The sequence below is a fragment of the Arctopsyche grandis genome, chromosome 6 (assembly GCF_051622035.1).
Source record: "Arctopsyche grandis isolate Sample6627 chromosome 6, ASM5162203v2, whole genome shotgun sequence".
In the NCBI taxonomy this organism is placed as follows: domain Eukaryota; kingdom Metazoa; phylum Arthropoda; class Insecta; order Trichoptera; family Hydropsychidae; genus Arctopsyche; species Arctopsyche grandis.
In genome coordinates, this window is record NC_135360.1 from 872090 (window position 1) to 885065 (window position 12976).

Here is a 12976-nt window from a genome sequence, read left to right on the forward strand (position 1 = left end):
GTGGGGTATGAACTTTTTGTGGATATTTTGGCAATGTCGAATTCTCTGACTTCGGTGATGCTTAGGTTAGGTTGGGTTAGGTATTGTGAGGTAAGCACGTTTTGTGGATATTTAATCATTGTCCAATTCTTTGATTTCGGTGATGGTTAGGTTCAGATAAGTGAGGTTTGGTAGAATAAGAACTTTTTGTGGATATTTTGGCAATGTCGAATTCTCTGACTTCGGTGATGGTTAGGTTAGGTTGGTTTGGGTATTGTGAAGTAAGCACGTTTTGTGGATATTTTCGCAATGTCCAATTCTTTGATTTCGGTAATGGTTAGGTTCAGATGGGTGAGGTTCTGTAGGATAAGAACTTTTTGTGGATATTTTGGCAATGTCGAATTCTCTGACTTCGGTGATGGTTAGGTTAGGTTGGATAAGGTAATGTGAGGTAAGCACGTTTTGTGGATATTTTATTAATGTCCAATTCTTTGATTTCGGTGATGGTTAGGTTCAGATGGGTAAGGTTTGGTAGGATAAGAACTTTTTGTGGATATTTTGGCAATGTCGAATTCTCTGACTTCGATGATGGTTAGGTTAGGTTGGATAAGGTATAGTGAGGAAATCTCGTTTTGTGGATATTTTGGCAATGTCTTTTTATTCGATTTCGGTGATGGTTAGGTTCAGATGCTTAGGTTTGGTGGGGTATTAATTTTTTTTGGATATTTTGGCAATGTTGGATTCTCTGACTTCGGTGATGGTTAGGTTAGGTTGGGTTAGGTATTGTGAGGTAAGCACGTTTTGTGGATATTTTGGCAATGTCCAATTCTTTGATTTCGGTGATGGTTAGGTTCAGATGGGTGAGGTTTGGTAGGATAAGAACTTTTTGTGGATATTTTGGCAATGTCGAATTCTCTGACTTCGGTGATGGTAAGGTTAGGTTGGGTTAGGTATTTTGAGGTAACCACGTTTCGTGGATATTTTGGCAATGCCTAGTTCTTTAATTACGGTGATGGTTAGGTTCAGATGGGTGAGGTTTTTAGGATAAGAACTTTTTGTGGATATTTTGGCAATGTCAAATTCTCTGACTTCGGTGATGGTTAGGTTAGGTTGAGTTAGGTATTGTGAGGTAAGCCCGTTTTGTGGATATTTTATCATTGTCCAATTCCTTGATTTCGGTGATGGTTAGGTTCAGATAAGTGAGGTTTGGTAGGATAAGAACTTTTTGTGGATATTTTGGCAATGTCGAATTCTCTGACTTCGGTGATGGTTAGGTTAGGTTGGATAAGGTATAGTGAGGAAAGCTCGTTTTGTGGATATTTTAGCAATGTCCATTAATTCGATTTCGGTGATGGTTAGGTTCAGATGCTTAGGTTTGGTGGGGTATTAATTTTTTTTGGATATTTTGGCAATGTTGGATTCTCTGACTTCGGTGATGGTTAGGTTAGGTTAGGTTAGGTTTTGTGAGGTAAGCACGTTTTGTGGATATTTTGGCAATGTCCAATTCTTTGATTTCGGTGATGGTTAGGTTCAGAAGGGTGAGGTTTGGTGGGGTATGAACTTTTTGTGGATATTTTGGCAATGTTGAATTCTCTGACTTCGGTGATGGTTAGGTAAGGTTAGGTTAGGTATTGTGAGGTAAGCACGTTTTGTGGATATTTTATCATTGTCCAATTCTTTGATTTCAGTGATGGTTAGGTTCAGATAAGTGAGGTTTGGTAGGATAAGAACTTTTTGTGGTTATTTTGGCATTGTCGAATTCTCTGACTTCGGTGATGGTTAGGTTAGGTTAGGTTAAGTATTGTGAGGTAAGCACGTTTTGTGGATATTTTGGCAATGTCCAAATCTTTGATTTCGGTGATGGTTAGGTTCAGGTGGGAGATGTTTTGTAGGATAAGAACTTTTTGTGGATATTTTGGCAATGTCGAATTCTTTGACTTCGGTGATGGTAAGGTTAGGTTAAGTTAGGTATGGTGAGGTAAGCACGTTTTGTGGATATTTTGGCAATGTCTAATTCTTTGATTTCGGTGTTGTTTAGGTTCAGATTGGTGAGGTTTTGTAGGATAAGAACTTTTTGTGGATATTTTGGCAATGTCAAATTCTCTGACTTCGGTGATGGTTAGGTTAGGTTGGGTTAGGTATTGTGAGGTAAGCCCGTTTTGTGGATATTTTATCATTGTCCAATTCTTTGATTTTGGTGATGGTTAGGTTCAGATAAGTGAGGTTTGGTAGGATAAGAACTTTTTGTGGATATTTTGGCAATGTCGAATTCTCTGACTTCGATGATGGTTAGGTTAGGTTGGATAAGGTATAGTGAGGAAAGCTCGTTTTGTGGATATTTTGGCAATGTCTATTAATTCGATTTCGGTGATGGTTATGTTCAGATGCTTAGGTTTGGTGGGGTATTAATTTTTTTTGGATATTTTGGCAATGTTGGATTCTCTGACTTCGGTGATGGTTAGGTTAGTGTTCCGACTTTTGTAATGACGTGTGGCAAACAGTCTTATTAACTGATTGTCGATTGGCATTATTGACGAGTTGGCATTAGTGTCGGCCCAAGCGGAAATACGCGACGGTCGACAGAGTTCGAGCAGACGGCGTACGGACAACTTGTGTTCCGTACGCTCCGCTGAACCACCACGTGCAAATTTTACATTTCAATAAACTACATCAAACCATTATCGAAGTCTTTTCCATGATGGTCACTTCGAACCGGACACCAGGAACCTAGGCCACAACACCAAACGGACAAACCAATAGGAAAAAACGTGGTCGAGAAAAAATGGATGTCAATTAAGAAATCGGTATCGTTCCTTTGTTACTATCCATACCTTTCCAATACTAATAACATGTTTGCTTCTATTTCAGCAATATATTGATTGATGTACAGAGGTACATGACCGCGTGATTGACGCAGAAAATATATAAATAAAAACATAACCTACAAAGACGCATGGGACACAGAGGTAATCCAAAATTATCGGAACGATCACATAAACATCGTAAAGGATATTCAAGTAAGTGAATGTATTCAATCTCAGGCAATCTGTTCAAAAGGCAATCATGTGGGTAGGTCAGTTTTAAAATATGTTTTAAAGTATAACAATTAATTAACGCGATTGTATAAAATAATATCGCGCTACGAAGGAATGTTTCATCGGTCGCATCGAATTTCGTATTAAAAGTGTAAAATCAGATGTAGTGTAAAATTAGCAAAGCACGTGGAGAATTATACTTGTAGCCCCAAAGTGGATTAAATCAAGTACATACCGGTATATTCATATCGGTAGATCTTTGTTTCTTAATGTGTGTAGAAACACCCTCCCCCCCCCCCCTTCCACGATAAATGTGGAATTATACTTGTAGCCCCAAAGTGGCTTAAACCAAGTACATACCGGTATATTCATATCGGTAGATCTTTGTTTCTTAATGTGTGTAGAAACACCCTCCCCCCCCCCCCCTTCCACGATAAATGTGGAATTACACTTGTAGCCCCAAAGTGGATTAAATCAAGTACATACCGGCATATTCATACATCGGTAGATCTCTTTGTTTCATAATGTGTGATGAAACAGTGGTGATTTAAATTAAATCACAAGACTTGTAGCCCCAAAGTGGTTTAAATCAAGCACCCACCAATTTAGGGTTGTTATTTCTACCAAAATATGTTGGATAGATTCTGGTGATAATAGTTAAAGTAGAATATTAAGATTCACGGTGAATCATTGAATATTATTACCTTATCTCTACGAATAGTTCAATTGACAGCTATAGTAGAGAATAACTGTATTTATGAGACGAAATAGTGCAACTTTCTGAAACAAATGTCAAGTGCTGAAAACGAGGAAATAGAAGCTTCGACTTCCCAGTCGCATAAAGGTCGAAATCCAACTAGGGACGTAGAACCTATTAGAGACAGGTCAAGCTCTAGAATACATCAGACTCGAAGTCAGACTCAATCGATAAAAACATTAGCGAAAGAAAATAAAGTAGAAGTTACAATGACGTCAATAGAATTAAGGTATTCGGGCGCGTTTAAAAGACTACAGGAGAAAATAGACAGAATCTCCGAAATAAATGAAGGACAGTATCAATTTATTGAAAAAGCATACGACTATCTCCAAAAACTCCATTATGAGTATTTAGACAACATCACAGATATAGAGCAGGCGGATCAAATAGACGAAGAGTTCTACATAATCACAATGACAATTCAAAATCTTAAAGCAGCATTAGAGAGACAATCCATTCAAGATTGTAAACTGAAGGTAGAGCAAGCAACAATTAAATTTGCTAGAGATAAGTTACCGACGTTAACCATTCCCACATTTCAGGGAGATCCATCTGAATGGCAATCGTTTCAACAAGCTTTTAAGAATATAATAGGAAACAAAACGGAATATTCGAATGTCACGAAATTGCAATATTTGCATCAATCCTTAATCGGTCCCGCTTTGGCAGCTGTATCAGGTTTAGATATTAGCTCAGACAGTTACGAAATAGCTTGGAGTATTTTAGACAAGCAATATAATTTACCAAGACTTAATCTCAAAACTAGGATTAATTCACTTTGTGACTTAAAATTAATCACAAGAGAATCACATATCGAATTGAGAAATCTATTGAATCAGGTAACAGTGTGTATTAAAAACATTGAATCGTTGGGTTACGCGAGAGAAATTTTAGATCCATGGGTAACATGTTTAGTTCTAAGGAAATTACCTTTTAATCTAGTAAGAGACTGGGAAATATCGCTGGTTAGCAGAGAAATGCCACCATATGAAAGTTTAGAGACATTCTTGCAGAATAGATGTAATGTATTACAATCTACTGCATCTGTAACTACGGTGAAGGAATTCCCTCATAGTCGTCAAAGAATCATGAGAACTCATGTCGCGAACAAAAACCCATCAAGTAAGGTAAACGCATGCGCATTCTGTCGAAATAATCATTTCATAGGCAAATGTGATAAATTCAAAGCAAAATCCAGTATGGAAAGAAATGAATTCGTTAAATCTAATAACATGTGTTTTAAATGTTTAAATTCATCGCATAAGATAACAAATTGCAAGTCTAACTATAATTGCTTAAGGTGCAAACAAAACCATCATACTTTGTTGCATCAGGACGATACATTTAGTTCAAATAATACGGGAAGGAAGTCAATTAATGCTCATTCTACTCATTTCTCTCAAAGGGAGATAATTTTACCCACGGTACAAGTAGACATTATAACGTCCAATGGAACGGTCGCTAAGGGTCGCACATTATTAGATTCCGGCTCACAAGTCAACTATGTTACCACATCTTTCGCTAAGAAGAATAACTTCAAATTAGAGAAAATCTCTCAAAAAATTGTAGGTATCGCTAATCAAGAAAGTAGCATTCGTCACATCACCAAGGTGACCATAAGGTCTTCAACCACTAATTACTCAACCAAAGTGTCGTGTTTGGTATTACCAGAAATTACTGGCGAAATTCCAACTGTGAAACTGGATCAACAGTTAATTTCAATACCAGCGGGAATCAAGTTATCAGATCCCCTTTGGAATAAACCGACGCCAATCGATTTATTGCTCGGCGCCGAGATTTGCGTTCATGCTATGAAAGCAGGAACCATCCAGTTAGGAAAAGGTATGCCTATCTTAAAGGATACCGAATTCGGATGGACAATAGTTGGTCCATATCCCGAAGTAAATAATGCTCCAGGGAAGAGCCACATAGGCTTAAGTCAATTAGACAGTCACATTCAAAACTTTTGGATGATAGACCAGGTTCCTATGGTAAAACATCAATCTCTTGAGGAGAAAAGATGTGAGGAACATTTCCAAGCACACACATCACGAGATAAAAACGGTAGATTTTGTGTAGCTTTACCATATAAAAATTCCCCGGTAGTATTAGGAAGTTCATTGCACATTGCGGAGAAAAGACACAAAACTTTGGAAAGACGTTTTTTAGCCAATAATAATTTAAAAATGGAATACAATAAGGTTTTAGAAGAGTACATAAATTTAGGACATATGTCAGAGTGTGAACCTCCGGAGGCACATGAGGTTCATTGTTATTTACCTCATCACGTCGTGGTTAAGGAGTCTAGCCTTACCACTAAATATCGTGTAGTTTTTGATGCGTCCGCAAAGACAACGTCCAATATCTCACTAAATAATATTTTGATGGTGGGACCTAGTGTCCAATCAGATTTGTTAAGTTTACTACTCAACTTTCGACTCCATAAATACGTGATTACTGCGGATATTAAGCAGATGTACCGACAGATTCAAATAGCAGAGAAAAATAAAAATGTACAACGAATCATTTGGCGAACAGATCCCCAGAGTAAATTCAAGCATTACAAACTTAATACAGTAACATTCGGAACTGCTTCAGCCCCATTTTTAGCTACTAGATGTCTAAATCAGTTAGCAGAGGAGAATAGAAACAAATATCCCATCGCTAGTAAAGTGATCGAACGTGATTTTTATGTTGATGATTTGCTCACGGGAACTAATACTATTGAAGCTGGTAAATTATTAAAGGTTCAACTGGAAACCATATTATTATCAGCCGGTATGCCCTTAAGCAAATGGACATCGAACAACTCCGATATAATCACGGATGTTAAAGCTGACGATTGTTCAGATTTTAACTTCTCTAACGAATCACACAAAACTTTAGGTTTATTTTGGAAACCGCGGGAAGACGTTTTTGTATTTAAGGTTCAAACCGAAGTCGAGACTGAAAATATAACAAAAAGAAACTTTTTATCAGTAATTAGTCAGATCTTCGACCCATTAGGACTATTATCTCCATTGTTAATTAATTATAAGATATTAATGCAATCTGTCTGGCAACAAACCATTGGTTGGGATGAATTCATTCCTCAGACAATCTTCAAAAAATGGAAAGATTGCCAATTATCCAATACAGTCATGAAACTTTATAAAATTCCTAGATTGATAATACTAAATAATGCCATTAATATACAGGCACACGGATTTTGTGACGCATCCGAGAAAGCTTATGGTGCTTGTATTTATGTAAAATGTACTGATCAATTGGGAAATTCCAAATGTCATCTTGTGTGTTCTCGTTCGAGAGTCGCTCCGCTCAGTTTTGTAACTATTCCGCGTTTAGAGCTGTGCTCCGCTATGTTATTATCAAAGTTAATGAAGTCAACAATAGACCAATTAACAATTCATATTAATGAAAAATATTATTGGACGGATTCAACCGTCGCATTGCATTGGATTAGAGGAGAGTCATGTAAATGGACCACCTTCGTTGCCAATCGAGTGGCCGAAATCCAATCAATATCTCAACCCATTGAGTGGTACCATGTCTCCTCTACAGACAATCCAGCAGATTTAATTTCTCGAGGGACTCAACCATCAGAATTAAATCATAATTCGTTATGGTGGGACGGCCCTAGTTGGTTGAAATTAGACGAATCACGATGGCCTCGAAGACCTCCTGAGATCACAATAGATCTTCCAGAGAGAAGGGTAGTCACTAACGCTACCCTTGTGAGGGAAAATAATTGGATAGATAAATATTCTCATCTTCCAAGACTCCTTCGAGTTTTATCATATGTTCGTCGGCCACTAAGGAATAAACAATTAAACGTTAAAGAAAATAACGAACCGTCCGCTTTAGAATTAAAAGATGCTTTAAATAATTTGATAAGGTTATCGCAAATGGAATCATTTCCATTGGAATATCGTTTGCTGAGCAAGGGACATCCAATTCCCAGTAGCAGTAAATTAGCTAAATTGTCCCCTCTATTCCACGAGAATTTAATTTGTGTTGGAAGTAGACTTCCTCTGGGAACAACTCTATCAACGTCACCCATTATCTTGTCAAATAAGCATAAACTTACACACATGATTGTCCGAGATGCGCACTTGAAATATATTCACTTGGGTACTCAAGCCTTACTGTCGTTATTGCGGCAGACCTATTGGCCATTGGCCGGACATAATACTGTCAAAGGAGTGGTGCGTTCATGTGTCATTTGTTTCAGAAATAAACCACTGTCACACAATAGATTAATGGGATTACTCCCGCTTGAACGTACCACTGCGAATTTTCCTTTCAGTCATGTGGGGATAGATTTCGCAGGACCTTTTCCTGTGAAGAGTGGTTGCAATAAGAATTCTAAGATAATTAAGGGTTACGTTTGTGTCTTTGTGTGTTTTTCCAGTAAGGCAGTTCACTTGGAACTTGTCGGAGACTTAACGAGTTCAAATTTCTTAAATTGTTTAAGAAGATTCGTAGCCAGACGTGGCAGGCCCAATACGATATATTCCGACAATGCTACTAATTTTGTCGGTGCAAGTCGTGAACTCGTTAATTTAGTAAAATTAATTTACGAACGTCCTCATGAGGAGAAGCTACTACGGTATGTAGCCTCCGAAGGGATTCGTTGGAAGTTTAACCCGCCAAGGGCGCCTCACATGGGAGGGCTGTGGGAAGCAGCGGTTAAATCCATGAAGATTCATTTAAACAAGGTGTTAAAGGCCACCACCTTAAATTTCGAATCATTTTGTACGGTATTGACTCAAATAGAAGCTTGCATGAATTCCCGTCCTCTTAGTCCCTTGTCTTCGGATCCACTAGACCTTTTACCCCTCACACCTGGACATTTCTTAATTGGCAGATCCTTACTCGCTCTTCCAATGGAGGTTAAATATAACACTAATGTCCATGCCAATCTGCTTCAGATACAATTGACCACAGCAGCATTTTGGAAACGTTGGTCGGCGGAATATTTACATTCTTTGCAGTTACGACACAAATGGAAGAAGGACTCGAGCAACAATCTGAGTGTGGGTCAAATGGTCCTGTTAAAGGAGGAACACATGCTGCCAACCCGATGGGTCTTGGGTCGAGTCACTAAATTGTATCCCGGACCAGATGGCAGAGTTCGAGTCGTCGACGTCTTTACTGCCAGCGGAGAGTTTCGTCGGTCCAGTCATCTAGTGGCGCCATTGCCGATTCTACCACAAGGACCACTTGACAGGAAGGAAGATCAGCAAGAGGGAGGAGAAACAGCAGCTTCAATTCCGTCAACTTCGGTAGCTTAGTTTAACCCGAAGACACTACCCCCAACTCATATTACTTATTAGATGTAATCATGAGTTTAAATCAGTCAATGTTAATAGTAGTACTCCGTAATTCACTTTAATTGTGTTGTGTGTATAATTTAAGCTATTTTCATTTTAACATTCGGCAGTATATATCTCCGAATTTAATCTAATCATTTTGTCTTTATAATATAAGACTTGTCTCATGTCATCACTCGGAAGGATTATATCCGAGTTTAAAATAAACTGTTCAAATTTGACAGTTAAAATTAGATTCATGATTTGTTAATGTTAGTCTCCAAGCCACACTTAATGGAGCATCTTAAATTATTTCATGTCTACTTAATTATAACCTGCCGGGAGTCATCCGCAGGTCTTATGTTTCTTGTTATGAAAACATAAATTAACTCTTACTGTTTATAGTATTTATGTGAATCATAGAATAAGTAAATATTATAATACTGAACATTTCGATGTAACGTAGAGACATCTATAATCATAGTTCGCCTTCATTTCCTGCTTGTAGGAATGAATGAATGACTTTCCAATTTACTTTTAATTTAGCAATGTTTGTGCTACTTGTTGATGAAATCAAGTTAACTTAGGAGCATTACACTCACTAATCAAGTTTAGTTGATCGGTAATAGCTGATCTGTCTTGACAACTGTAACAGTGTCAACATTGTATTGTCTAAGTTAACATCAAGATGAGGAATGCTTAAGTTTTAAACCATATACAGTCCACTCTCTCTTCTTTAAAGTAAACTTATCTTGTAATGCTTATTCACAGCTTCAAAGGAGATTTCAAAAATTTTAATGTAAAGAGAAACAACATTCACCAGAGGTATACCTATAAGTTGAAATATTACTGAACCAATAAATTGATTTTATCCTCACACTGGATGAGGCAAAGGTTTCATTATTCACCCTCTATTTAATTATTTTAAGAGCTATGATTTATTGTAAACGACTCGTCAGTAATGCTGTAACTCTGTAGAATAACTGTATTGTTCAACAGTTTTCCTATGTGGGACTATGTTCCGACTTTTGTAATGACGTGTGGCAAACAGTCTTATTAACTGATTGTCGATTGGCATTATTGACGAGTTGGCATTAGTGTCGGCCCAAGCGGAAATACGCGACGGTCGACAGAGTTCGAGCAGACGGCGTATGGACAACTTGTGTTCCGTACGCTCCGCTGAACCACCACGTGCAAATTTTACATTTCAATAAACTACATCAAACCATTATCGAAGTCTTTTCCAGTTAGGTTGGGTTAGGTATTGTGAGGTAATCACGTTTTGTGGATATTTTGGCAATGTCCAATTCTTTGATTTCGGTGATGGTTAGGTTCAGATGGGTGAGGTTTGGTAGGATAAGAACTTTTTGTGGATATTTTGGCAATGTCGAATTCTCTGACTTCGGTGATGGTAAGGTTAGGTTGGGTTAGGTATTGTGAGGTAACCACGTTTTGTGGATATTTTGGCAATGTCCAATTCTATGATTTCGGTGATGGTTAGGTTCAGATGGGTGAGGTTTGGTAGGATAAGAACTTTTTGTGGATATTTTGGCAATGTCGAATTCTCTGACTTCGGTGATGGTAAGGTTAGGTTGGGTTAGGTATTGTGAGGTAACCACGTTTCGTGGATATTTTGGCAATGCCTAGTTCTTTAATTTCGGTGATTGTTAGGTTCAGATGGGTGAGGTTTGGTAGGATAAGAACTTTTTGTGGATATTTTGGCATTGTCGAATTCTCTGACTTCGGTGATGGTTAGGTTAGGTTAGGTTAAGTATGGTGAGGTAAGCACGTTTTGTGGATATTTTGGAAATGTCCAATTCTTTGATTTCGGTGTTGTTTAGGTTCAGATTGGTGAGGTTTTGTAGGATAAGAACTTTTTGTGGATATTTTGGCAATGTCAAATTCTCTGACTTCAGTGATGGTTAGGTTAGGTTGGGTTAGGTATTGTGAGGTAAGCCCGTTTTGTGGATATTTTATCATTGTCCAATTCTTTGATTTTGGTGATGGTTAGGTTCAGATAAGTGAGGTTTGGTAGGATAAGAACTTTTTGTGGATATTTTGGCAATGTCGAATTCTCTGACTTCGATGATGGTTAGGTTAGGTTGGATAAGGTATAGTGAGGAAAGCTCGTTTTGTGGATATTTTGGCAATGTCTATTAATTCGATTTCGGTGATGGTTAGGTTCAGATGCTTAGGTTTGGTGGGGTATTAATTTTTTTTGGATATTTTGGCAATGTTGGATTCTCTGACTTCGGTGATGGTTAGGTTAGGTTGGGTTAGGTATTGTGAGGTAAGCACGTTTTGTGGATATTTTGGCAATGTCCAATTCTTTGATTTCGGTGATGGTTAGGTTCAGATGGGTGAGGTTTGGTAGGATAAGAACTTTTTGTGGATATTTTGGCAATGTCGAATTCTCTGACTTCGGTGATGGTAAGGTTAGGTTGGGTTAGGTATTTTGAGGTAACCACGTTTCGTGGATATTTTGGCAATGCCTAGTTCTTTAATTTCGGTGATGGTTAGGTTCAGATGGGTGAGGTTTTTAGGATAAGAACTTTTTGTGGATATTTTGGCAATGTCAAATTCTCTGACTTCGGTGATGGTTAGGTTAGGTTGAGTTAGGTATTGTGAGGTAAGCCCGTTTTGTGGATATTTTATCATTGTCCAATTCCTTGATTTCGGTGATGGTTAGGTTCAGATAAGTGAGGTTTGGTAGGATAAGAACTTTTTGTGGATATTTTGGCAATGTCGAATTCTCTGACTTCGGTGATGGTTAGGTTAGGTTGGATAAGGTATAGTGAGGAAAGCTCGTTTTGTGGATATTTTAGCAATGTCCATTAATTCGATTTCGGTGATGGTTAGGTTCAGATGCTTAGGTTTGGTGGGGTATTAATTTTTTTTGGATATTTTGGCAATGTTGGATTCTCTGACTTCGGTGATGGTTAGGTTAGGTTGGTTTAGGTATTGTGAAGAAAGCACGTTTTGTGGATATTTTCGCAATGTCTAATTCTTTGATTTCGGTGATGGTTAGGTTCAGATGGGTGAGGTTCTGTAGGATAAGAACTTTTTGTTGATATTTTGGCAATGTCGAATTCTCTGACTTCGGTGATGGTTAGGTTAGGTTGGATAAGGTATAGTGAGGTAAGCACGTTTTGTGGATATTTTGGCAATGTCCATTTCTTCGATTTCGGTGATGGTTAGGTTCAGATGGGTGAGGTTTGCTGGGGTATAAACTTTTTGTGGATATTTTGGCAATGTTGAATTCTCTGACTTCGGTGATGGTTAGGTTAGGTTAGGTTAGGTATTGTGAGGTAAGCACGTTTTGTGGAGATTTTGGCAATGTCGAATTCTTTAATTTCGGTGATGGTTAGGTTCTGATGGGTGAGGTTTGGTAGGATAAGAACTTTTTGTGGATATTTTGGCATTGTCGAATTCTCTGACTTCGGTGATGGTTAGGTTAGGTTGGGTTAGGTACTGTGAGGTAAGCATGTTTTGTAGATATTTTGGCAATGTCTAATTCTTTAATTTCGTTGATGGTTAGGCTCAGATGGGTGAGGTTTGGTAGGATAAGAACTTTTTGTGGATATTTTGGCAATGTCGAATTCTCTGACTTTGGTGATTGTTAGGTTAGGTTGGGTTAGGTATTGTGAGGTAAGCACGTTTTGTGGATATTTTATCATTGTCTAATTCTTTGATTTCGGTGATAGTTAGGTTCAGATAAGTGAGGTTTGGTAGGATAAGAACTTTTTGTGGATATTTTGGCAAAGTCGAATTCTCTGACTTCGGTGATGGTTAGGTTAGGTTGGGTTAGGTATTGTGAGGTAAGCACGTTTCGTGGATATTTTGGCAATGCCTAATTCTTTAATTTCGGTGATGGTTAGGTTCAGATGGGTGAG

The 12976-nt window shown here is 38.0% G+C and overlaps 1 protein-coding gene across 1 annotated transcript in view; it reads left to right on the plus strand.

Annotated features, from left to right (window-relative positions):
- Positions 1 to 2862: 2862 nt before the first annotated feature.
- LOC143913776 (uncharacterized) overlaps positions 2863 to 12976 on the plus strand; it is a 190351-nt gene continuing 180237 nt past the window's right edge. The window contains exon 1 of the mRNA XM_077433765.1: positions 2863 to 10180. Coding sequence (XP_077289891.1) covers positions 3804 to 9065 — 5262 coding nt within the window. The 5' untranslated portion in view covers positions 2863 to 3803 and the 3' untranslated portion in view covers positions 9066 to 10180. The remainder of the gene's footprint in view (positions 10181 to 12976) is intronic.